The sequence below is a fragment of the Somniosus microcephalus genome, chromosome 22, assembly GCF_052327205.1.
Source record: "Somniosus microcephalus isolate GS21.2 chromosome 22, FLI_Smic_1.0, whole genome shotgun sequence".
In the NCBI taxonomy this organism is placed as follows: Eukaryota; Metazoa; Chordata; class Chondrichthyes; order Squaliformes; family Somniosidae; genus Somniosus; species Somniosus microcephalus.
Window position 1 is genome coordinate 18,888,790 of NC_141008.1, and position 27,447 is coordinate 18,916,236.

At 46.8% G+C, this 27,447-nt stretch overlaps 1 protein-coding gene across 1 annotated transcript in view; it reads right to left on the reverse strand.

The window, feature by feature from the left end:
• Positions 1 to 20,580: 20,580 nt before the first annotated feature.
• The window catches only part of gas2l2 (growth arrest specific 2 like 2), a 62,014-nt gene continuing 55,147 nt past the window's right edge, over positions 20,581 to 27,447 (reverse strand). The window contains exon 6 of the mRNA XM_085964239.1: positions 20,581 to 24,418. Coding sequence (XP_085820365.1) covers positions 22,606 to 24,418 — 1,813 coding nt within the window. The 3' untranslated portion in view covers positions 20,581 to 22,605. The remainder of the gene's footprint in view (positions 24,419 to 27,447) is intronic.

The window sequence follows — 27,447 nt, forward strand, 5'->3', positions numbered from 1 at the left end:
TTGTGGCAGGAGAAGGATGTAGGGCTAGGGAGGTCCAAGGACCACAGGTGGATCAGGTCTAATCAGGGAGTGAGTGTACTGCTGGTGACAGAGCTACTTTGATGTGACTTTTTTAAAATTCGTTTACGGGATGTGGGCGTCGCTGGCAAGGCCAGCATTTATTGCCCATCCCTAATTGCCCTTGAGAAGGTGGTGGTGAGCCGCCTTCTTGAACCGCTACAGTCCATGTGGTGAAGGTACTCCCACAGTGCTGTTAGGGAGGGAGTTCCAGGATTTTGACCCAGTGACGATGAAGGATCGGCGATATACTTCTAAGTCAGGATGGTGTGTGACTTGGAGGGGAACTTGGAGTTGGTGGTGTTCCCATGCGCCTGCTGCCCTTGTCCTTCTAGGTGGTAGAGGTCGCGGGTTTGGGAGGTGCTGCTGAAGAAGTCTTGGCGAGTTGCTGCAGTGCATCTTGTAGATGGTACACACTGCAGCCATGGTACGCCGATGGTGGAGGGAGTGAATGTTTAAGGTGGTGGATGGGGTGCCAATCAAGCGGGCTGCTTTGTCCTGGATGGTGTTGAGCTTCTTGAGTGTTGTTGGAGCTGCACTCACCCAGGCAAGTGGAGAGTATTCCATCACACTCCTGACTTGTGACTGAGGAGCAATGTGTGAGGAGGCTAAACTTCATCAAGGAAGGGATTTCTGAATTGTACCATCTCCTGGAACCAGACAAGGGCAGGATCGGTCCATTTGACATCGACTGCTACAGTACCAGTATCAACATCAGGAGAGGCTTACTAGGTTTTATAAGAGTTGTGGTGTTCCAAGAACACAACTTCATCGTCTGCAGCCATATGGTCCATCAAGTACCTGTGCAACATCTCACTGCATTCAACAGAAAGGGCTACCAATCAATAGTGAACGACCACCGCTGAAGAATCGTGCATGTGATTCCACAGATTCCAGGAAGTGCCTGTGATATCCATAGCTTAAGGGAATGATAGATTCCCCAATAATCCCAGGGTGACAACAGGTTTGAGCGACTGGTTTTTCAGAGATGTGTGTTGTCCACTTGAAACGTGGCCTGTGACACCACTATGCCACACCTCCAGCTCAACAGAGAGCTTCCAATAAAGTGCATTCAAATAGTAGGAGTATTTTAGAGCACACATTTGGATACTGGAACAATGGTTAAGATGTAAACACCCCACGGGAATGTGCTATAGTTTTCCCCAGAGAAAATTGACAGAGCGAGCAGTAGTGGTGCGCTCCTTACTGCACAACATAGCGTTGAAAGAGATATGTTGCTGGTTGTGGAAGAGAAGCAGCAACAAGTCCTGACTCAGGAGGAGGAATCAGGCTGTTCAACAGGCTATGATTTAAGGATTTCTTTCCTTGAGATCCAACTTTATATTGAATCGGACCTTTTCCTTTTTTATAGCAACTCTGATTGCAACATGATGTCACCCTGTACACAATCCCTCCCTGTAGAAGGCCATTGCCTTGTAAAAGGTGAGAAACAGAGAACCACAGCCCTCCATTACCATATGCAAGTCTGATTTAGGTTAACGTAAGGAAGACCATACATTAGTGAGGCTCTGTACAGGGTGCAGAAGAGGGCCACAAGATTAATTCCCAGTTTAAAGCAGGAGTGATCCTCCTGATCCTCATATTAAAAGAACGCGGGTCACTTCCTCCTCCCTGCTACCGATAGCCCCCGACCCAGCCAGCAACTCCCCACGCAGCCCCGCCCCCCCCCCCCCGGCCACCGATCGCCCGCCCCGGTCACCCTCCCTCCCCTGCCTGAGGGCCGCCGCAAACTTCATGAATATCAGGGAGTGAGCTACAGGCTGAAGTCTAACCGAAGAGTTCGGATAGTTTATAGATAGAACAATGAATACCAGGGAGTGAGCTACAGGCTGTAGTCTAACCGAAGAGTTTGGATGGTTTATAGACAGAATAATGAATACCAGGGAGTGAGTTACAGGTTGAAGTCTAACCAAAGAGTTCGGATGGTTTATAGATAGAATAATGAATACCAGGGAGTGAGTTATAGGGTGGACGCTAATCAAAGTTTCACATGGTTTATATACAGAATAATGAAGAGCCAGGAATGAGCTACAGACTGGTGCTTTATTTGTTTTCTGGTCTGTCTCTGTGCCACATCACACCCGTGCCATGGAAATGAGATCCGAGGCCCAATATCGGTGGGCGGCTCCGGCCTCAGCATTCAGGCCCAGGGACTGTACCCTGCCTGCACCCACCGCAAGCCCAACAATGGGCGCGCTGGAATTTCTCGGCTCAAGACTTTGCAGGAAGCCATGGGCTGCATATTATACAGAATAGGAAATATCTGCCAGTAAATTTAAGGCAATCATTCAACCTTGTGCTTTTGACTTTCTTAAACTGATTGAACTTCATTCTTGTGGTGCATGACATCAGCAGAGCCACTTGATTGAATCCCTTCCATCTTCTATTAGCCATTTCTAATCCCCACTGTGTTATGACTCAGCTCAAACATCCTGACATTTACTTTAAATATTCAGGTGGAATCAAACTCATAATTAGTCCTGCATGTACTCTTTACCTTATTGTGAGATTCATCTCAAATATTGACCAACTTTCAATTATTTATCACAACAAATTAAAAGAAATGGCTAGTTTGTATACAAAGTACCAGATACCTGGAATGGTTTATATATGGAATAACAGATACCTGGGAGTGAGTTACAGGCTGGAATCTAATTGAGTGGTTCAGATGGTTTATGGAAAGAATAATGAATGTCTGGGAATGAGCTACAGACTGGAGTCTAATCGAGAGAGTGAAATTCAATCTGTATACAAGTATCGTTTCAGTCCTTAGATTAGGTTACCATCCTGAAATGACTTCCTGGTATTGTTTCTTTATTAATACACTGGCGTTTTATTTGTTTTCTGCTCTGTCTCTGTGCCAACAGGAGTCGTCAGTGATGATGCTTACTGCAGGATTATATGGGAAGGGTACTGTAGATGGGGATCTGGTCACTGTGACATACTCCCACTGCTGGCTACTCTGTACAAAACCATAAAAAACCTCTCTTCCCTGGCATGAGATATTTAGGGGGTGATTTTCACCAAATATTTTAGGTGGTAAAGTGGTGGCCAAGATGGTGTCTTAAGCTGAAACGCCGGTTTATCCCGCGGTTAGCGCAAGACACCATCTTGGTAAAGGAGTTGAAGCCAGCGCGAGGAACGGCCGCCTGGAGGCTCGTTCAACAGCTGATTGCCACTGAAAATGTCTGCTCACGCTCATTAAAGAGGCTGCGCGGCATTTTAGTGGCTAGCGCTTCAACTAACGCCCTCTCCCAACAGTGACCAACTGATTGGGAGTAAACATGGTGTTTGACGTAAGAAAACTACTAGGCACTTGGTCTAAGCGTTAAACAAAGCTTTAATCAACTGTTTTACAACATGGAGGTCTAGTTGTGTCCTTCACTAGTTCCTGTTAAGAATGTCCTGCACAAGCTGGGCCCGTGCCCGAGTATTTATACTCTCCCTGGACAGCGCCACCCGCAGGCTGCTCAGTATTATTTCATAAGTCTTTCTTTCATGAATGACTGATTCATGGCAGTGTTGATGTCGATTTCAAGCGTTACTTAAAGGGATACTCACCACTTAAAGGGATACTCACCATTTCATGTTCACTTGCTGCTGGAGCTGTGAAGAGGACCTCTGAAACACATCGGGAGACTATCTGAGACACTTTGTCAAAACTTCACCAACACTCGAGAAAACATTTATTCTGGAAATTCTCTGAGGACTTCACCTAAAAAGAGTAAGCGCTGTGCTACTCCACCTTATAGGAGTCATCAGGAGAAAGGACCTGCTTGGACATCCACCAGGACCTCCAGTGCCGCGTCCGAGAACCTGTGCGCCCTCTCCCTCGGTCCCTGAGCCCTCCTGAAACCTGCCGCTGTGTGTCAGTCAGCGCACTCCACACCTTCAGTGGAAGTGGGTGCAAGGAGCCCACAGACACAGCTCCATGAAAATTGTGTCTAATCAGCACCTGAATGCTAAATCTGCAGGTATCTGTTTAGCACCTCCAGGCAAGTTCAAATTATGGTAATCAGCAATTAGGACCAAACTTGTGTGCTAAATCCGGACAGGCTAGTCTTATTAGCACTGCACCCACTTAGCGCCTATTTTCACCCTTTGGCCAAAATAAACCCCTTATAGTTTCACTTAGTTTCTTGTCACACAAAGATCCTTCCTTTTGAGGCTCTGGGCACAACCAGGCACTACTGCATTGTGAAGAGTACCTAATTTCCCAGGATACATCAGTACCGTTCAGTCAGCTGTACTGATGGAATATATTTCCCCTAGCCTCTAGCAGCTTTTGTTTTTCAAAATTTTCTTGTAAAAAGTTAGAGGACAAATTTCAAAGGCTTTATTCAAGTAAATGTTACATTCAATGTTTTCTAAACAATGAGTCTGTGAGGATCATTTAGACTTTGGGTAATAGTGTATAACAGGGAACAGCAAATCAGCAGCCTGTTTTACATCTCCCCCTATCTCCATTTCCATTGGTAAGGTTTACCACTGCCTTAACACCACAAGCAGGATTTCCCTCCGCCCACCATTCCCTCCCCGCCTAGCGCATGCAAATGGTGACAGGGCAGGGCATGGTCCCGGGAGATTTTCCTTCTTTCCGCCTGTGTTACTGCTGAATACCAGGGCTGCCATGGGGAAGGTGGTGGTGGGCCACAGGAAAAGGAGGCAACATCCCTGAGGAGCCCCCCTAGAGATAGAGGGCCTTGTATTGGCCTCGTCTCCTTCCGTTCCACCCCTTTTCTTAAAGGAGAATAATCATGTCTATTACTCATTAAAACGTATTTTTTTTAGCGTTTCCTTGCTGTGATTTTGCCCATATCCAGGGCCGATATTTCATGTCCTTCAGTCCGCACTCAGCCCTAGCCCACCCTTCTCCCCCCGCCCCCCCCACCCCCCCACTCCCCCACCCCCACTCAGATAGATCGTTCCCATGCTGCTGCCTGAAACGACCCAGGCCACAAACTAGAAAATCAAGGTTTTGTGTGGGATCCCTGCCTGTGTGGGATCTGGCCCCATTGGCTGGGCTCGGCCCCTGATGCACCCCCGGTGGAATATCTCTCACCTCACTGGCCTAATCAGCCCATTCCTCAGGATGTAAAGTGGCAGGGAAGCTGCCGGTTTCAGGTACTGTTGTAAGTGCTGTGCAGCATTTAAAGTAGTGGGGAGTTATTTGAATGAAGAATTCTAATATGTAGCTTACCAGGTCTTTGAAAATAATTTACGGTCAATTACTTTTTAAATGATTCCACTTAATTATTCGCAATGAAATTGAAAGGTTTCTTTATTATGAAACAGAGCAAATTAAATGTGAGATGAAACATAAAGTATGAGGGATTGAAGAATATTCCCAGCAAATAAACACTGGAGTATTGTGGCCAATTCTGGGCACCACACTTTAGGAAGGATGCTAAGGCACTGGAGAGGGTGCAGAGGAGATTTACTGGAATGGTACCAGGGACGAGGGACTTCAGGCATGTGGAGAGACTGGAGAATCTGGGATTGTTAGAGCAGAGACGGTTAAGGGAGCTTTAATAATGGTGTTCAAAATTCTGAGGGGTTTTGATAGAGTAGATAGGAAGCAACTGTTCCGCTGACAGGAGGGTTGGTAACCAGGGGATACAGGTTTAAGGCAATTGGCAAAGGAAGCAGAGGGGAGGTGAGGAAACATTTTTTTTATGCAGCGAGTTTCTGAGGTAAGTCTTAGAACTTTTCTCATTAACAATATCACTGGTGTGTGAGAGAGAAAGAATCACAGAATCACAGAAACCTCACAGTGCAGATAGAGGCCATTTCGGCCCATCGAGCCTGCACCGACACATATCCCACCCGATCCCCGTAACCCCTACACCGACACATATCCCACCCTATCCCCGTAACCCCACGTATTTAATCCCTCTAACACTAAGGGTCAATTTATCATAGCCAATCAACCTAACCCGCACATCTTTGGACTGTGGGAGGAAACCGGAGCACCCGGAGGAAACCCACGCAAACACGGGGAGAATGTGCAAACTCCACACAGACAGTCGCCCGAGGCCGGATTCGAACCCGGGTCCCTGGCGCTGTGAGGCAACAGTGCTAACCACTATGCCACCGTGCAAGAGAAAGAGAGAGACAGACAACGATAGAAAGACAGAAAGAATCAGAAAGGCAGAGATATAGAAATTTCTCCTCATTAAGGCAGTTTCCGGGCAGAAAACAGGGACAAAAATGACCAATTTCGGGGCACAATGTCCCACACCCGATCTGCATCTGAGTTAAGGGCGCCGCCATATTGGTAAAGGCAGAGTTGCGGGGGTCCTAGGCGGCCACCTAAAACAAGCATTGGTCCCCTTACATATGTAAATGAGGGCCCCTTGCAGCAATTGGTTTGGATTGAGGAGCCGGGCCTGCTCCACTCGGGATTCTTAAGCGGTCACTGCGGCCTAAGCATCAACAGTGAGAGCTGCCTGTGGAGGCACGTACGGCGCAAGGACCATTTTCGGGCTGCACCAGGCCTCCCAGTTGGCACGCGCTGTCAGCACGCCAAGGTTATAGACCCGAAAATGGGCCGTAACCAATTTCTACCCCAGAGAGAGACAAAGGAAATGAGAGGCAGAGTAAAAGATTGTGAGAGAGACGGAGAAAAAGTGAGAGGGGGACAGTTAAACAAACATGGAGTATGTGAGACACCGGACAGAGACAATGAAAGAAACAACAGCAACTTGCATTTATATCGCAGTATTAATAATGAAATAAAATGTCCCAAGGCACTTCACAGGAGCGTTATCAAACAAAATTTTACACCGAGCCATATAAGGAGATATTAGGACTGATGACCTAAAGCTTGGTTAAAGAATTAGGTTTTAAGGAGTGTCTTAAAGGAGGAGAGAGAGGCAGAGAAGTTTAGGGAGCGAATTCCATAGCTTAGGGCCCAGGCAGCTGAAGGCAAGGCTGCCAATGGTGGAGCGATGAAAATCGGGGATGCACAAGAGGACAGAATTGGGGGAGTGCAGATATCTCGGAGGGTTGTAGGGCTGGAGGAGATTACAGAGATAGGGAGGAAGGGGCCATGAAGGGATTGAAAACAAGGATGAGAATTTTAAAATTGATGAGTTGCTGGACTGGGAGCCAATGTAGGTCAGCGAGCACGGGGGTGATGGGTGAACAGGACTTGGTGCGTGTTAGGACACGGGCAGCAGATGAGCTGAAGTTTATGGAGGGTGGAAGATGGGAAGCTGGCCAGGAGTGTATTGGAATAGTCGAGTCTAGAGGTAACAAAGGCATGGATGAGGGTTGCAGCAGCAGATGAGCTGAGGTGGGGTGGAGTCAGGCGATGTTACGGAGGTGGAAGTAGGTGGTCTTGGTGACGGCACGGATATGTGGTCGGAAGCTCATCCCTGGGTCAAATACACCAGTTTTGCAAACAGTTTGGTTGAACCTCAGAGAGTTGCCAGGGAGTCGGTGGCTTGGGAATGGAGTTTGTGACGGGGACCAAAGACAACACCTTTGATCTTTCCAATATTTAGTTGGAGGAAATTTCTGCTCATCCAGTACTGGATGTCGGACAAGCAGTCTGACAAATTAAAGAGAGTGGCGGGGTCGAGAGAGGTGAGAGTGAATGTGAGAGAGAATCAAACTCGCTGCAGAAAGTTAGGACTAGTACTTAAGGACAAAGGACCCTTTAGTTCCTGCAATGCCACTCAACTTCTCCAGCCCAGAAAGGGAAATATTGAAACTGTGAAGTCTCATTCCTGCAGGTAGTAAATTGTTTCTAGAGATTTTTTTAAATTTAAAATGTTTGAATGTTTTTCATATTTTCCTTTCTATATCTTTTTTCTCTCTCTCTCTTAATCCTATCTTCTTTATTTTTCTTTCTTTAAGTTGATTCTAAATCACCCTATTTCCTTCTCCATTGCTCGCTTTGTTTCTTTCTCTATCCTTAAATCTCATTGGTTCAGGAGATAGACTGTTGGTCCCGTCATTCACCGAGGTCCCCGATGCCCCGTTGCACTGTTATCAGCTCGAACTTCCAGCAATTTGCAGCACAAGAACATTTCGAGTTGAAAGGTGAGGGGAAAAAAAACCTAACAAACAGAAGCAGACTGCGAGAAGCCCCCACTCCGGCAAATTCCGGGCCTAAGTCGTTCTCTAGAAGGTAATGCTAAGGTTATATTAATGAATGTTTTTGTGCCCCCAGACACTGTGTTCACCTTAACAGCCTTTTGATTCCAGCAGAAACGTCCACAATCTGGAATTTTAGCGAGCGGACCCGAGCATTCTGGCCTCAGCCATGGATCAAAATCCTAGAGAGGCTGGGATTGTTCTCGTTAGAGCACGGAAGGTTAAAGGGTGATTTAATAGAGGTGTTCACAATGAGGGATTTTGATAGCGTAAATAGGGAGAAACTTTACATTACATAGAATTACAGGGAATGTACAGCTCAGAAACAGGCCATTCGGCCCAGGTCTATGCCGGTGTTTATGCTCCACACGAGCCTCCTCCCACCCTACTTCATCTAACGCTATCAGGATATCCTTCTATTCCTTTCTCCCTCATGTGCCTATCTAGCTTCCCCTTAAATGCATCTATGCTCTTTGCCTCAACCACTCCTTGTTCCACTTTCTCACCACTCAGGGTAAAGAATTTTCTCCTGAATTCCCTATTGGGTTTATTGGTGGTGATCTTATATTGATGGCCTCTAATTTTGGACTCCCCCACAAGTGGAAACATTTACTCTATCAAACCCTTTCATAATTTTAAAGACCTCAATTAGGTCACCTCTCAGTCTCCTCTTTTCCAGAGAAAGAGCCCCAGCCTGTCCTGTCTTTATTGATAGCTATAACTTCTCAGTTTGGGTATCATCCTTGTAAATCTTTTTTGTACCCTCTCCAGTGAATCTACATGCTTTTTTATAATATGGAGACCACAACTGTTCACAGCACTCCAAGTGTGGTCTAACCAAAGTTCTGTACAAGTTTAGCATCATTTCTCCGCTTTTCAATTCTATCCCTCTAGAAATGAACCCAGTGCTTGGTTTGCCTTTTTTATAGTCAAACTTTTAGTGATTTGTCATCTGTATCCTTAGATCCCTTTGCTCTTCTACCCCAATTATGCTCTTATTTTCCAAGGACTATGTGGCCTTCTTATTCTTCCTCCCAAAATGCACCACCTCTCGCTTGTCTATATTGAAATTCATTTGCATTGTTTCCAGTGGCAGGAGGGTCGGTAACCAGAGGACACAGATTAAAAGTAATTGGCAAAAGAACCGGGGGAGATGAGGAGAATTTTTTTTACTCAGCGAGTTGTTATGATCTGGAATGCACTGCCTGAAAGGACGGTGGAAGCAGATTCAATAGTAACTTTCAAACAGGAATTGGATAAATACTTGAAGGAGAGATTTGTAGGTCAATGGGGAAAGAGCAGTGGAGCGGGACTAGTTGGAGAGCTCTTTCAAAGAGCCGGCATGGCCGCCTGCTGTGCTGTATAATTCTATTCTACAACTGCTTCCAACCAAGTTGCTCCCGTTAAAGCATCCGCCACCCTCTCAATCCAACCTCTGGGTTTCCGGTCAGCCCTTTGCAGAGCACTGCAACTGGGGTAGTGAATAAATTTTTTAATTAATTAAAGGAGTAAGTCATGGGAGGAGAGCTCAGACCCGTGTTCTGCTCCTCTTGCTCCATGTGGGAAATCAGGGAAGCTGCTAGTGTCCCTGACGACCATGTGTGCGGGAAATGCATCCAGCTGCAGCTACTTGCAGACCGCATTGCGGCGCTCGAGCTGCAGGTGGATGAATTTTGGAGCATGCGCGATGCTGAGAGGCTCGTGGATAGCACGTTTAGCGAGTTGTTCACGCCTCAGGGCAGGGCAGCACAGGGGGTGACCATCAGGTGGAGCAACAAAGGCAGGCAGGTAGTGCAGGGAACCCCTGCGGGCATCCCCCTTTCAAACAAGTATACCGCTTTGGATACTGTTGAGGGGGATGACTCACCAGGGGAAGGCAGCAGCAGCCAACTTCCTGGCACTGGGGGTGCTCCTGCTGCCCAGGAAGGGGGGAAAAAGAGTGGGAGAGCAATAGTGGTAGGGGATTCTATAGTAAGGGGAACAGATAGGCGTTTCTGTGGCCGTAGACGTGAATCCAGGATGGTTTGTTGCCTCCCTGGTGCCAGGGTCAAGGATGTCACTGAGCGGCTGCAGGGCATTCTGGAGGGGGAGGGTGAACAGCCAATGGTCGTGGTCCACATTGGTACCAACGACATAGGTAAAAAGAGGGATGAGGTCCTGCATCAAGAATTTAGGGAGCTAGGTAACAGATTAAAGAGCAGGACCTCAAAGGTTGTAATCTCTGGATTACTCCCAGTGCCACGTGCTAGTAAGTATAGGAATGGGAGGATAGAGCAGATGAATGCGTGGCTAAAGAGTTGGTGTAGGGGGGAGGGTTTTACTTTCCTGGATCACTGGGCCTGCTTCTGGGAAAGGTGGGACTTGTACAAGTCGGACGGGTTGCACCTGAACCAGAGCGGGACAAATATCCTTGCGGGGAGGTTTGCTAGCACTGTTGGGGGGGGTTTAAACTAACTTGGCAGGGGGATGGGATACAGAAGGGAGCTGAAATAGGGGGGGATGTGCTGCCAATTATAGAGAAAAAAACAAGTCAGCTTGGTAGACAGGGCAAATATATAAGGGCAAGGCTGGATGGCATCTATTTTAATGCAAGGAGTCTTGCGAATAAGGTGGATGAACTGAAGGTGTTGATAAACACATGGGAGTATGATATTGTTGCTATCACGGAGACATGGTTGAGGGAGGGGCAAGACTGGCAGCTCAAATTCCGGGGTACAGAATCTTCAGGCGAGACAGAGGGGGAGGTATAAGAGGAGGGGGTGTCGCAATATTAATTAAGGAGTCAATTACTGCAGTAAGGAGGGATGATATATTAGCAGGGTCCTCTAATGAGGCCATATGGGTGGAGCTTAAAAACAAAAAGGGGGCAAGCACTTTGCTGGGAGTGTACTATAGGCCTCCAAACAGTCAGGGGGAGATAGAGGAACAGATATGTAGGCAAATCTCAGAGAAATGTGCAAATAATAGGGTAATAATAATGGGGGATTTCAACTTCCCCAATATTAACTGGGATAGTCAGAGTGTGAAAGGCTCAGAGGGTGTAGAATTCTTAAAGTGCATCCAGGAGAGCTTTTTGAGCCAGCATGTAGAAAGTCCTACAAGAGAGGGGGCGGTACTGGACCTAATTCTAGGGAATGTGGCCGGCCAAGTGGAAAAAGTGCTAGTAGGTGAGCACTTTGGTGATAGTGACCATAATATGGTAAGATTTAAGGTGGCCATGGAAAAGGACAGGGATGGGCCGGAAATAAAGGTTCTAAATTGGGGGAAGGCCGATTTTAATAGGATAAGGCAGGATCTGGCCAAAATGGACTGGGATCAGCTACTTGTAGGAAAATCAGCATCGGAGCAATGGGAGGCTTTCAGAAGGGAGATTGAGATCATACAATGGCAACATGTTCCCGTAAAGGTCAAGGGTGGTTCCAAAAACCACAGGGAACCTTGGATGTCAGGGGATATACGAGAATGGATTAGGAAAAAAAGGAGGGCTTTTGGTAGATACAAAAGGCTAAAGACGGAGGAAGCCCTAGAGGAGTACAAAAAGTGCAGGGGGATACTTAAAAAAGAAATTAGGAGATCAAGGAGGGGCCATGAAATAACACTGGCAAGCAAAATAAAGGAAAATCCGAAGATGTTTTATAAGTATATTAAGGGTAAGAGGATAACTAGGGAAAAAATAGGGCCCATTAGGGACAAAAGTGGCAATCTGTGTGTGGAGCCGGAAGATGTAGGAGGGGTTCTAAATGAATTTTTTGCATCTGTTTTCACTATGGAGAAGGACGATGTAGACATAGAAATAGGGCGGGGGGACTGTGATATGCTCGAACATATTAACATCGAGCGGGAGGAGGTATTGGCGGTTTTAGCTGGCCTAAAAATGGATAAATCCCCAGGCCCGGATGAAATGTATCCCAGGCTGCTGTGTGAGGCAAAGGAGGAGATTGCGGGGGCTCTAACACATATATTCAGGACCTCTCTGGCCACAGGGGATGTGCCAGAGGACTGGAGAACCGCTAATGTAGTACCATTATTCAAGAAGGGTAGTAGGGAAAAACCGGGGAACTACAGGCCAGTGAGCCTAACATCAGTGGTAGGAAAATTATTGGAAAAAATCCTGAGGGACAAAATTTGTCTCCACTTGGAGAGGCAAGGATTAATCAGGGATAGTCAACATGGCTTTGTCAAGGGAAGATCATGTCTGACTAATTTGATTGAATTTTTTGAGGGGGTGACTAGGTGTGTGGATGAGGGTAACGCAGTGGATGTGGTATACATGGATTTCAGTAAGGCCTTCGATAAAGTCCCGCACAGGAGACTGGTCAAGAAGGTAAGAGCCCATGGAATCCAGGGTGCCTTGGCACATTGGATACAAAACTGGCTTAGTGGCAGAAGGCAGAGGGTGATGGTCGAAGGTTGTTTTTGTGACTGGAAGCCTGTGGCCAGTGGGGTACCACAGGGATCGGTGCTGGGTCCCTTGCTGTTTGTGGTCTACATTAATGACTTGGATATGAATGTAAAGGGTATGATCAGTAAGTTCGCGGATGATACAAAAATTGGTAGGGTGGTAAATAGCGAGGAGGGTAGCCTCAGTCTGCAGGACGATATAGATGGGTTGGTCAGATGGGCGGAACAGTGGCAAATGGAATTTAACCCGGAAAAGTGCGAGGTGATGCACTTTGGGGGGACTAACAAGGCAAAGGAATACACAATGAATGGAAAGACCCTAGGCAAGACAGAGGGTCAGAGGGATCTGGGTGTGCAAGTACACAGATCCCTGAAGGCGGCGGAACAGGTGGATAAGGTGGTAAAAAAGGCATATGGGATACTTGCCTTCATTAGCCGAGGCATTGAATATAAGAGCAAGGAGGTTATGATGGAGCTGTATAAAACACTGGTTAGGCCACAGCTGGAATATTGTGTGCAGTTCTGGTCGCCACACTACAGGAAGGATGTGATCGCGTTAGAGAGGGTGCAGAGGAGGTTCACCAGGATGTTACCAGGGCTGGAGCGCTTCAGCTATGAAGAGAGACTGGGCAGGTTGGGTTTGTTTTCCTTGGAGCTGAGGAGGCTGAGGGGGGACATGATTGAGGTGTACAAAATTATGAGGGGCATAGATAGGATGGATGCTGAGGAGCTTTTTCCCTTAGTAGAGGGGTCAATAACTAGGGGGCATAGATTCAAGGTAAAGGGCGGGAGGTTTAGAGGGGATTTGAGAAAGAACTTTTTCACCCAGAGGGTGGTTGGAGTCTGGAACTCACTGCCTGAAAGGGTTGTGGAGGCAGAAACCCTCACAACATTTAAGAAGCATTTGGATGTGCACTTGAAATGCCATAGCATACAAGGCTACGGGCCAAATGCTGGAATATGGGATTAGATTAGACAGGGCTTGATGGCCGGCGCGGACACGATGGGCCGAAGGGCCTCTATCCGTGCTGTATTACTCTATGACTCTATGACTCTATGACACTGCCATTGTGACTGCATCACACTACCTCAGGCCAACTAGTGATGGACATTGAATGCGGTCTTGCCAGCATCGGTCGCATCCCATGGTCGAATAGTATAAACTGAACCTTCATGTGAAGGGTGAGAGATGGGCTGCCAAACGCTCAGGCCAGGTGAGTGAGCAGGCAGGCCAGGAATCACCTAGGTCTGGTGGGCAAGCAGGTGGGTTTGGAGCTGGGCAAATGGGTGAGGTAGCAGGTGGGCCAACAAGTACTCGGGCTGAACAGGTGGGAGAACTTTGTACTCAGGCACAGACTGCCTGGGGCTGGTCCAAGGCCATCCTGTGTCACCAGAGGCCATTCTTCATCTGCAGCTTTTCCACCCCCCGTTGGGAGATTTTGGCCTGGTACTTGCAGATGAAAATTGTGGTAACATTTGGCAAATACGGGTAGAAAAGCCAAACTATGCAAACAAGGGGAGTCCAGAACAAGGGGGCAAAACCTTAAAATTAGAGCCAGGCCATTCAGGGGTGATGTCAGGAAGCACCTCTTCACACAAAGGGTGGTGGAAATCTGGAATTCACTCCCCCAAAAAGCTGTTGAGGCCGGGGGTGGGGGTCAGTTGAAAATTTCAAAACTGAGATTGCTAGATTTTTGTTAGGTAAGCGATGTGGAACCAAGGCAGGTAAATAGAGTTATATAGTAATCTGGGATGTTATGATTAAGGTTATCCACCAGGTGGTGCTGTAGCTAGTGCTGCTACTAGTTAAGGAGGGAAGGTCAGCGAGTGTGGAATGGAAGGATGCAAGCCTGTATGTTTGTTACGCAGTTGTTTAATAAAGTACACTGACTAATTCTAATATCTCACCTCTTCGAGTTCCTTGTTTCACTACATGGATGAGGTAAAAGGACACTGAATAAAGAGAAGTCTGGCGGGACTTTTAAAAAACAAACTCACGAGCTAAAGTTAGCTACCAATTGGACGAGAGCATGGCTGCCGCGGTAGGAATGGTCTCCGCTTTTGATATTCAAGCACAAACCTGGGAGGAACACTGTGAAGTGTTGGGTTATTTCTTCGAAGCAAATGAAATAAACGATGCCGGAAAAAGGAAAGCCATTCTGCATAGTTCAGTGGGAAGCCAAACCTACAGTTTGATGAAGAATCTGCTCAGTCCTGAAAAGCCTGGAGACAAATCAATTGTTGAATTAGTGGCCTTGCTAAAAGAACATTTCAACCCTAAGCCTAGTGAGATTGTACAGCGGTTCAAGTTTAATTCAAGGAGCAGAAAGGAGGAAGAGAGTGTAATGGACTATGTAGCGGTGTTGCGTAAATTAGCACAAGATTGCAATTATGGGAACAACCTGAAGGAAATGCTGAGAGATAGGCTAGTTTGCGGAATAATGGATGACCGAATGCAGCGTAGATTATTATCCGAGACTGGGCTTACTTATGAAAAAACATTGGAACTTGCTCAAGCCATAGAGACAGTGAACCGAGATGTAAAAGAAATACAGGGTTCAGACAGGGCTAATGCTAAGCAAGTTGCAGGTCAGGTTATTGTGCACAAGTTAAACATGCATCAGAAACCACAACGTGAGCATGTGAAGGCATGTTATAGATGCAAGGGCAATCACCTGGTGAGTGAATGCCGGTTTCTGGAGGAAAAGTGCCACAAGTGTGGGAAACAAGGACACATAAAACGAGCATGCAGGGCAAAATCACCTGTGGAGGAATCCAAACCAAAAGGGGGAGGAAAGCAAAACCAAGGAAGAGAAGTGAAAAAACATGGAGCACACCACATCAGCGGGGAAGCTGAGGAAGAAGAGGACATGTTCATAATGTATAGCATGTTAGAGAACATTACAAAAGTGGCTCCTATCACATTGCAACTGACAGTAAATGACTTTAAGGTGAACTTTGAAGTTGATACAGGGTGCGGTGTAACCATAATGAACAGGGCAGAGTACTCAAAATTGTGGAACCGTGCAAAAGTTCCAGAGTTAAAGTCTTGCTCACTGCATCTTAAAACATATACAGGTGAACGAGTAGCGACATTAGGTGCAGCTAATGTAACTGTGCAGCACAGGGTCACAGTGGAACAGCTACCTGTAGTTATAGTATCGGGTACCAGACCAAACCTGTTAGGTCGGGGCTGGATAAAAGAACTTAAATTAGACTGGGGAGCAGTAAATCAAATAGATGAGGGCAAACAGTTGACTTTGCAAGAAGTGTTGAGTGAACATGAGAATGTGTTCAAGGAGGAATTTGGCACATTTAATGGCCCCCAGCTAAGATTTATGTAGACAAGGAGGCACCGCCAAGGTTTTTTAAACAACGACCTGTGCCTTATGCCATGAAACCAAAGGTAGAGGGTGAGCTTGACCGTCTATTGAGAGAGCACTACTGGAGCCAGTGAAATGTTCAGAATGGGCAGCTCCCATAGTACCTGTTCTAAAACCAGACAATTCGGTGAGACTCTGTGGAGATTATAAATTGACGGTCAATCGGGTGTCCAAACTAGAGCAGTATCCTATTCCCAAAACAGAGGATCTCTTTGCAAACCTGGCTGGAGGAAAGAAATTCACAAAGTTGGATATGAGTCAAGCATGCTTGCAGATTACACTGGATGATGAATCGAAGAAGTATGTTACCATAAATACACACAAGGGCTTGTTTACATATAACCGCTTGCCGTTTGGTGTCTCATCTAGTCCAGCTACCTTCCAGAGGACAATCGAAGGTGTACTGCAAGGGATTCCACATGTTTCCATCTATCTGGATGACATTCTGGTGATGGGAAGAACCGACCAGGACCATCTGAGCACTCTGAGAGAGGTATTACAGAGATTGGAGAGGGCAGGGTTACGGCTCAAGAGGAGTAAGTGCACTTTCCTGGGGAATGAGGCAGTGTTCCTGGGACACAGAGTGGATGCCACCGGGCTCCATCCAATCAAAGAGAAGGTACAAGCACTGCAGGATGCCCCTGCTCCTACCAATGTGGCTGAGTTAAAAGCTTACCTGGGACTGCTGAACTATTATAACAGGTTTTTACCAAATTGGTCAACAGTGTTAGCACCTCTTCACAAACTACTGCGCAAGGAGACACAGTGGCAGTGGGGAAAGGAGCAGGGGGTTTCATTTGAACAGTCCAAGAAACTGATGCTGTTGTCGGATGTGCTGGTTCACTACAATGAAGAGAAAGACATCATTCTCTCTTGTGATGCCTCACCTTACGGGGTGGGGGCAGTTCTTTCACACTGCATGGAAGATGGAACTGAAAGACCAATAGGGTTTATGTCTCAAACTCTAACACCAGTGGAAAAAAACTATTCCCAGTTAGACAAAGAGGGGTTAGCAGTAATGTTTGGGTTACAGAGGTTCCAGAAGTACATATATGGCAGGAAGTTCACCATATGCACCGATCATAAACCGCTTCTCTCTCTTTTCAATGAAATGAAAGCAGTTCCACAGATGGTGTCACCCCCAGATCCAGAGGTGGGCAGTGACGTTGAGGGCATACGAGTATGTCATCGTCTACAAGGCGGGCAAGTACCATGGGAATGCAGATGCCTTGAGCCGTCTTCCACTGCCAGGCACACCTATCCTTGCAGCTCCAGAGGACAGAGTTTTGATGTTGGAGGACACTGACATGGCACTTGTGACTGCAGAGCAAGTAAGAACATGGACAAGTAAAGATCCAGTACTGTCTAGAGTTCGAGAATATGTGGTGAGGGGATGGCCACAACATCCGGAAGGGACTGACTTCACACCCTACAGTGTCAGGGAAACAGAGCTGAGTGTGCAGGATGGTTGCGTGTTATGGGGAGCACGAGTGATTATTCCACAGCCAGCACGACAGCCTATCCTAGAGCAACTACATCAGTGTCATCCTGGGGTCTCGCGTATGAAAGCCTTGGCTAGGAGTTACTTGTGGTGGCCAAAGCTAGATGAGGAGATAGAAAATCTAGTCAAGACATGCAGCACTTGTCAGGTACACAGGAAGGCACCAGCAGCGGCTCCTCTCCATCCCTGGGAGTGGCCGGATAAACCATGGAGAAGATTGCACTTAGATTATGCGGGTCCATTCATGGGGAAGATGTTCCTCATAATCATTGATGCACATTCCAAATGGATGGATGTTTATCCTGTTAATTCTGCTTCCTCCACTACTACTATAGACTGTCTGCGTCAGAGCTTCAGTAATCAAGGGCTACCAGAGATCGTGGTAAGTGACAATGCCACTTGTTTTGTGAGTACAGAGACAAAAGAGTTCATGAGAAACAATGGCATAGTGCAGGTGACCTCGGCTCCATATCATCCATCCTCAAATGGACTTGCGGAGAGAGCCGTACAAACATTTAAAGAGATGATTAAAAAAAGTGCAGAAGGGAGTTTAGCAGCCAAAGTGTCACGGGTTCTGTTCAGCTACAGAATAACACCTCAATCCACCACAGGACTCTCTCCTGCTGAGATGTTATTAGGTAGTAGACTACGCTCCACTCTTGACCTTGTCCACCCAGACCTAAAAAGGAAAATGGAAAACAGACAAAACAAACAAAAAGAGAACCATGACAAAAGAACAAAGAGCCGAAGTTTTGGAGAAGGAGATGCGGTCCTTACCAGGAATTTCAGTTATGGACCAAAGTGGATTCCTGGCTTCATAGACTCAATGACAGGTCCAGTATCATACAACGTCATGTTGGGAGATGGTAGGGTAGTACGCAGACATGTAGATCAGATACTTACCAGACAAGGGGAAATTGAAATTGAGGTTCCAGATGCAATGGCTGTGGACAGGTTTGCCCCAGTTATCCAAGTGCATCTGTGGTGCCACCGCCATGGACAGAGACAATTCCACAGGAACCCATTTGTCAAGAGGAAACCATCGTTGCAGAGTCAGATACTCTGATCACTGCTCAGGAGCAGCTGGTGGCTTCACCACAAACAAGCAGGGACTTTACTGTTAGACGTTCACAAAGGGCTCGCAAGCCACCAGAGAGATTTGTACTGACCTGTTAGATTCATCAAGTATTGAACATAGTGAATGGAGACTTATGTGACCCTTAGGAATGGTTGTTTGTTAAGAAATTCATACTGAAATCTTAAGAGGGGAGGAATATAGTAATCTGGGATGTTATGATTAAGGTTATCCACCAGGTGGTGCTGTAGCTAATGCTGCTACTAGTTAAGGAGGGAAGGTCAGCGAGTGTGGAATGGAAGGATGCAGGCCTGTATGTTTGTTATGCAGTTGTTTATTAAAGTACACAGACTAATTCTAATATCTCGCCTCTTCGAGTTCCTGGTTTCACTACATGGATTTATCACAAGTTAAGATCAGGTTTAATTGAATGGCGGAACAAGCTCGAGGGGCGCAATGGCCTACTCCTGTTCCTATGTTTCCTACATTCCAGGCTGATGAGAAAACGCATATGAAGAAGGGCTTAAGTGGGAAGGACTCAGAGCAGGTCAAGTTGGAGTGGGCTGTGAATGACCCCAGGCAGAGAAGACTAGACTGCAAAGAGCTTTGAGCAGGTTGGAGTCAGAAACACCTTCAGGTGTCTGGCAGGGCCGGGAATGACTCCAGGCAGGTCAGAGCAGACCACCAGATGAAGTGAGAGTGAGCCTTTGGCTTAGAGGTAGCATTCCTGCTTCTGACTCGGAAGGTGCAGAGTTCAAGACCCCACTCCTTGCTCCAGGCAAGCCTGGCGAGTGGAGACCAGAGCTCCGGCTCCGAATTCTGGCTTGACATCCAGCGGGATACCCGAGTGGCCCTCCCTCACCGTATGGTCAAACCACGGTCAGTTGGTAACACTCTCCCACTGTACGGGACTAACCACCCTATCAGCTGGTGTGACGATGGTTATGGCCATGGAGGAGCGTTCACGTCACGGCCTGTCAGACTGTTAATCAGCCTGAATTTCCTTTCACTACTTCACACTGTTCTCCAAGAGTGTGAAGATACGTAAAACTACAACCGTGTGAAGCACCGGGAGAGGGTTGGTGTGAGCCGCTGAAGACGGCGCGAGGTCAGGTTGGGCTTCTATGTGCAGGACAGGAGGTGCGTGGGTCAGAACTCAGCAGAAGTGGTGGGTTGTGCCAAAATAAAGAGAGGAGAGCTTGCCATGATTGACATGGACTGCAGCCACATCATGAGGAACCAACACAATTTCGGATGAAAAGGGTACAAAAACCCAAGCCAGCAATTAAAGCTCCAGCCAAGTGCTCCAAATTGAGCCACAGGCTCCTCACAGCACGGTAAGCCTCTTCAAGAAAACATTTTCCAGGGATTTATGACACCGTGCAGGCAACTGTATCAGTAAGAACAAGCAATTTTATGCTGAATTGTTTAATTTTTTGAAGGACACCTTTTCTATAATTTACTTTTACTGATAACATTTTCAGCAAAGGAAATGTCAAGATGGCGGCTGAAATGAACTTCATAAATATTTTGGAATGATTGGTTTCCTGCTACTTGCCGGTTCGGGGTTGGTAACCTTAAAAAAGAGTAACTTGATTGCTCGGTTTTCTGGTGCTTAGTCGTTCTACATTGTTACTTACCAAATGAACAAACTGCTTTTGGTTCAGTCGTTTCATCAATCGGATATTTAATTAATAATTTAACAGGGAAGTCCTCATTTCAGCTGATGTACATATGGTGTCTAAGATGTGATGCCCTGGAGTGTGACACTTTTAAGTGCAATATCTTTGAAAGGCTGCAGCACCTCCACTGGTGGGAGGGCATCGGTACTGCGTGCCAAGTTTACATAGGCAGTGCCCACTGTAAATGTAGACATAGTAATGGAAAAGTTGACAGGAAGTGCTTGTTAAATTCCACACTAAATCACACAGATGTTTAAAATGAAAAATCTCTTTATTGAAAAAGTTATGATTGTCTATTCCTCTTCCATAAAAGATTAGACTGCAAAAGAAATTCTCGAAGACACGGCAACAAAAATAACTTGTTATTAAAATTTTAATACCATAGAATTGAAAATCTCCAGAGTGGGGCGGGGGTGGGTCAGTGCACTGATAACGATAGAACTCAACACAATGCAAAGACAACTGGTCCTTATTACTAGGAATACTTATTTTCTGCAATGTTGCCGTACAAAAAAAAAAGAGCAGCCTGTTCACCACATATCATATCTGTTTGAATGCTTTCTGCTATTGACAGCACGGGTGAGATGTGAGGAGAAAGGTGTGTGATGTCTGTAAGGGCCCTCAGCACTCACGCTGTCCATTAGGCCGAGTAATCCCCTGCTCTGCTCTCCCCTAGCCACTACTACTAATAATAAAACATCACACTGAAGGCCGCTTAATCTCTGAGGCTCCTGATAAATGCGGCTGTGCATCAACGATATCTATCTATCTATATATAAATAAATGAGTCTGTCTGTCTATGTGTATGTGCGCGGTAAACTCAAAAGTTATGGAGCGTACCTACACATATGTTATATCAAAAGAAAGCTTATGATTAGGGGAGTGTCATAGGCATGTTTATTTTTTGGTCAGACAAAAATTGTTCGGACAGTTTACAAAAAACGGACAAAATCCGCTCATTTTAACAAAGCTTCTTCGGCGTGACTGACGAGTGGATGGACCAATCGATGGGCCGCATTAGTGTTGAGGGATGTGATGGTTGACCAATCCTACGGGGGAACCACGGTATGATGCGTCACGGGGGGCGTTTCATGGCGTGTGTGGGCGGGAAGGAGAGAGAGAGAGAAAAAGAGAGAGAGAGAGAGAGAGAGAGGGGGAAGGAGAGAGAGAGAGAGAGAGAGAGAGGGAAGGAGAGAGAGAGAGACAGAGAAGGAAGGAGAGAGTGAGGGAAGGGGATAGAGAAGAGAGGAAGACACCCCGGGGAAGGGGTTGGACTCAGAGCCCGGCCGCGGTGACCCGGAGCCCCCGTGCGCGGCCTAGCGCCTCAGGCCTGGCCCGACTCACCTCAACTCAGCTCCCGCTCCGGCCCGCCGCCGCCGCTCCCCCGCTCGCTGTCTCTCGGGAGCTGAGCATATCCCTTAATACTCTTGCCTAAAAAAAAAATCTATTAATCTCAGTTGTGAAATTTTCAAATTGCCCCCCCCGCCGCCTTAATAGCATTTTGTGGGGGAAGAGTTCCAGATTTCCACTACCCTTTGTGTGAAGAAGTGCTTCCTGGCATCACCCCTGAAAGATGTAACTCTAATTTTAAGGTTATTCACTTATGCATCCTAACGTTTTATTTGCCCTGGTCTACACTTAGTGACACGTTAGGGCTGGACTAGAGATCAAGGTATCAGACAAAGAACCAGTAGACCCACTGGGCCCAGCAGATTCTTATTGAGATATGAAAACAGGTGCTAAATGAGGATTTAATATTCAACAGAACAAAGTGGGAATAAAAAAAAAATCAGAAATAGTCTACTGAGGCAAGGCTTAAAAACTGAGCAAATTCCAGCCATTCCTAAAAAGCAAGTGACGTCGTTTTAAGCTCATAATCATTTGTGAAATGATTTGTAAACAAATAAAAAGCAATCAAAATTTGTAAACAATTATTCTTGGAATGCAACACAATAATTGAGTCTCTCTAAACTGATCGTGTTACAAAATAAAGATGAATAAATACATCAATTTATGACCCACAAAATGTCTCTCACTGGCTGTGTGTCAAATGTTTTACCTTATTCTGGTTGAGATCTGTGCCATCTCCCAGATCTATTAGGTATAATTAGCATTAAACAGTGCAATTCTTATGCAAATGTTTTGGTTCTTGTTTTCTTGTACCTTTGCTTTATGCAATTATCACCACATTTAACTTAATTAGAAAACTCGTTTGCTTTCAAAGTGACAAGTGGGTTTTGCAGTATTGTTCTTCTGTCGTGTAGTCAAGTACTGGGATTTGAAATGTTGGTGTTAAACTAAAGAGCAACCCATAGAAAAATATTGATGGCCAGTGAAGAGTTGCTTGAGGTTGAGATGTTATAGAGATTTTATTTTAAGCTTTTAAACCCAGGACTCTTCCTCTTCTTTTCTTTGCTCAGTGTCCTCTGTGATGGATTGTTGAACTGCTATTCTGCCTCTTGATGAGACACTGTGCCGAGGAGGCCAAAGGTTTTCTCCTGATCCAAGATCTTCCTCAGGTTTTGTGAAGTACAAAGTTGGGAGCTGTTTTCCCTGAGCTTTAGATTTTACAATCTTGCTGTTGGCTTTGAGAGATTTGTGGGCGCTTCCAGATTTTGTCGTGCCTTTTAATGTTTTATCCGCCTGTCTGTAGGATAATGGAGTTGGGATTTTCGATGGCTTCTTCTCAGGTCTGTTGTCCTGCCTGGGACGTATTTTGGGCCGAAGCTTCAACTTGTAGATGGAAGGAACTCTCTCTGGCTTTTTCAGTGACCTCTTTTGCCTTCCCTGTTGAACTCTGGGCTTCTGGAGAGTGCAGGGTGGATCTGGCCATTCAAAGGATGAATTGGTATCAGATCCTTCATTTGTGGATATGGAATTCAACTCAAGAGCATTTATATCATTCTGAGCTGTCGTTGTATGACTCTTCACACTGCCCGGATCTGTGCCCTTAAAATCATTGTTCTGTTGGTTGCATTGAACAGATGTTGATCCAATCTTCGTAGATCTTGCGCTTTGTTCTTCAGTTCTGCTGGGGAACGGCCTGCTGGTTTCCATGGAGCTCAAAACTGCTGGCTGTAGATTAGCACTAGAATCAGGTGACACCATTTCTGGAGGGCTCTTTGCTATCCAGTTCTCAATGTCCACGCGATTGAGCTTCTGTGTTCCGCTAACAATCTCAGCAAGAACAGTGATGAAACTGTTGCCATTCTGAGTCACTTTTATTGAATGGGGTGAAGCCACATTACTACAACTGTAAGGTCTATTAATGTTATCAAAATGACTGGCTCCACCTGGGAAAGAGGAAACCGAATACCTTGAAGAACTCGTAGGGTCAAATCTTTTAAATTCCTTCTGTTTTGAAGAACCGGGCAAACTGGACACTGAAGACAATGTATGGAGCCCACTGTCCTCCAAATTGTCCTCATCTAAATCCACCGCCAGAGCTTTCATATTGGACACAATTTCATCTTCAAGGCTTTTGTATAGTTCTGACTCCTGTGTAGGATCAATGGGTGGGGGTGTGAATAAACACGCCTCATTCCTGCCATTATTAACCCCTTTATTGTTGTTGTTATTTATGCTGTAAGGGTCTGGGGTTCGTGATCGATTCTGACTTTTTTGTTGAGTCGATTTCTTTGCTCCATCAGTTAATGGTTTTCTGATACATTTCGATTCTTGCCAACAGCCTTCTTGCCAGGTACCGGCTGGGGTGAGAGGTCGCTGAGTTACTTGACCCCTCTCGCATTTCTTACCAGCATCTTGAACGTCTGAGACCTTACACAGTCGGCCAGGTGCAGGCGAATGACTCCTTGCTGATTCTCCGGAGATTCTGGAGGTCATTTCTGAAGTAGGTTTGTGTGTCTGTGAAAAAGAACTTGTGCTTTGCTTGTTCGCGTTTGAGTTGCTTTGGTCCACTTTGGACTGAACGAACTGGGCATTAGTCCAAGTCCGGCTCAGCCTGTTATCAGATTGTTGAGGAACAATAAGATGAATTGGCACTTTCTTGTGGTCCATCATAGGCACAATGCTCTGCTTGTTCTCCTGAACTGCAGAACATGGCTTTGAAAGTACTGGCACAGCCCTGCTCTTCTGTCTCCCTGTTCTAGCTGCTGTGGTGGTCTTGGAGCTGCCTCTGGCACTGTCAACGTTGGTTGATATTTGGGAAGAAGGAGTAGATGGACGATCTTTTTGCCTAAACAATAAATCAGAAATGTTTCCATTAGTAGGAAATGAAAAAAAACACATGTAATTCTTTCCTAGTGATTACCTGAGAAAATTGTTGAGTAAGATTGTGTGGTACAAACTGTGCCTGATTTCCGGGTGGAAAACAAGGGGGGGGGGGGGGGCAATCTCACCACACAATGTCCGATGCCCGATCTGGGCCTGCGTTACGGGTGCCACTATATTGATGAAGGCGGTTTTGCAGGCGTGCTGGGTGGCCGCCTTAAAAAGGCGTTAGCCCTGTTACCATATGTAAATGAGTGGCCTTACACCTGCTTTAGGCCCCCTCGCCGGAATCGGTTGGTGATCAGCAGAGTAGGCGTTGGGCCTGCTCCACTCGGGATTCTTCAGTGGCCTCTGCGGCCACCAACAAATTGTAGGTACATTTAAAAAAAAAAAAATAGGTCAGTAATCGTTGCTGTGAAGCCAGGAGGTGCTGGAGTGCCTCCGTTGACTCCACAGCCTGGCGCTCTACATGCATACAGCATCCGGGCCAGAGATGGTTGTTGTGGAAATGGCAGTTACCAACGTGTGAACCTTTCATGTGTTGGACATCGTGAGAGTTAACAGTGTAACTGTGGTCAGCTGTGGCTCAGTGGGTAGCACGCTCTAGGTGGGAGGGGCTAGGAGTGAGCCAGGTGTGACTGGTTGCCTAATTGCAGCTGGGTGTTGGAGGGAGTTTTGTAAAAAGTTGGTGGAGGGTTTTGGGGTGTTGTTTTCAGGTTTTAGGGCCTTTTTGGCCCACAAAAAACAGCCAGATGGCTGCTGAGGGGTCCGGAGTGCCGGGCCCCTCAGAGGACAATATTCCCGAGAGGAATTTTATTAGGGAAGAAACTGTGGTGGGAAGGGGGAAAAAAAGGCCCAAAGATTTGGGCCGGGACCTCAGGAGGTTTGGTAAAGAAAATACGGTGGTGGTGCAATGTGAAGATAAGAAGATTCGAGCCTGGGATATAATCCAGGCAGTTCATGAGGACTGTGGTGAGGGAAGCTGTTTTGCCTGCCGACCAAAACCAAATGTGGGATTTGAGGTGACGGTCAGTGGCCGTGAGGAGGTGGAAAAACTGCTGCTCAGTCTGAAAGTTGGGGAGCAATTCTTGGAGGTGACTCTGCTATATTCAGAGAGGTGGTGGTTTCATTTTTGAACTTGCCTGTGTACATCGAGGACGAAGTGCTGAGCAAAAAGTTGGAGTCGTGGGACATTAAAATCTGTTCCGAAATAAAGAGGAGGTACTATCCGGGAACACGGGTAGCAGGCGGAACCCGTTATGTAAAGGTGCGGTTCCCAGAGGGGGTGAGGTCTTTGCCGTACAGTATGAAGTTCGAGACACTGGAAGGAGTACAGTACTTTCGTGTGCTGCACGATAACCAAGTAAAGGTGTGTTACTATTGTCTGGGACATGACCATCTCGTAAGAAACTGTCCTGATTTGTATTGTTACAATTGCGGTGAGTCGGGACATATCGCATGGAGCTGCAAGGCGGAGAGCTGTGGGGTGTGTCGTAAAGGCCCCACCCGCTGTGAGTGTGTGGCAGAAGGGAGCGAAATGAGTGATGAGGAGATGGGAGAAGGAGCAGGAGAGGAGTGTGGAACGGCCGGAGGTGCGGTGCAGTCGGAGGACACAGCTGGTAAAATGAAGGAAAAAGGAGCACAGGAAAAGGCAGAGGATGGCGGAGTGGAGATCGAGATGGAGATGGCGGAAAACACGGTGAGTGCTATGGTGGGGAACAAAGACAGCAGCGGGCAGCGAGGGTCGAGTGCAGACTCGAGCCTTAGTGCAGTTCGGCTCCCCCTGGGGAGTCTGGTGTCTGCGGGGGGAGAGGAGGCAGGAGCGGGGTGTGTGGTGGAAGTGAGTGCTCCGGGGAGAGGCGGGGAGTCGGGTATTTTGGTGAGCGGGAGGGGGCAGGGCGGGGAGAGGGTGCAAGAGGCAGGAGCCTTAAAGGGACAGCAGAATGGGATCGGCGAGATAGAGACGTCAGAAGGGAACAATTTAGGTGCGTCATTGTCCCATGGAGTGAGGGAACAAGGTGCAAGGGTCAGAGGTGGAGACGTGGTCGAAGGGGGCGGCACAGTGGGAGAAACTGCGATAGCAGGAAAACTCTCTATGGGAGGTGAAGTATCTGACGGGGAGCAGGATTATGTATCTGACGGGGAGCAGGCACAGGGGGTTGCAGAAGAGCTTGAGTGTGAGGAATTAGAGGGGGACAGAGACATGGAAGTCGGGGATGGGGTGGCATCATGTGGAAAGGGAAAGGTTAGTGAGGGGCAGAAGGAGGGAGAAAGGGCAGCTCCTGGGTCCAAACTTAAGGCAAGGAAGAGGCTGAAACAGCAGGGAGGGGTCAAACAGGAGGGGAAAAAGAGCCGGTGGCTGCAGGAAAAAGCAACAGCTGCCCGAAAAGTTGAGAAGGAGCATGAGAGGAGGGAAGAGCCAGAGATCAAATGATGGGGAGATTATTGGGCATACTTCCCTTCTTTGGAGCCATGATTACATTGGTCTCGATCAATGTGAACGGACTGAGGGGTGAGAAGAAATTGCAACAGTTGTTGCAGGGTTTTAAAGGCACGGACTTGTTGTGTCTGCAAGAAACCTTTTGGGATGAGGATATTCTAGAAAGAGTTCAGAAGGTTTAGAAGGGAGGGGTGTTTGCAAGTTGTGCAAACAATAACCGTAGAGGGGTGGCTGTTTTGGTGAGTCCGTCCATAGAAGAGAACGTTGCCTTGGTGGACAAGGACACTGAGGGGAGATTTTTACGGCTAAGGGTAAAATTGGAGGGATTTAATTGTGATCTTTTTAATATCTATGCACCGAACGACCATTGCAAGCGTCGCGAGTTTTTTCGGGGGTTATTCACTGAAGTGGCAGAGGTGGAAAATCCTTGTATAGTGGGGGATTTCAATGTATTGTTATCTTGGATGGACATTTCAGCCCAGATGACCTTTAAAGATGATAACTCCAGAGGGATGATTATAAAAATGATGGCAAATTTAAATTTGAGAGACTTA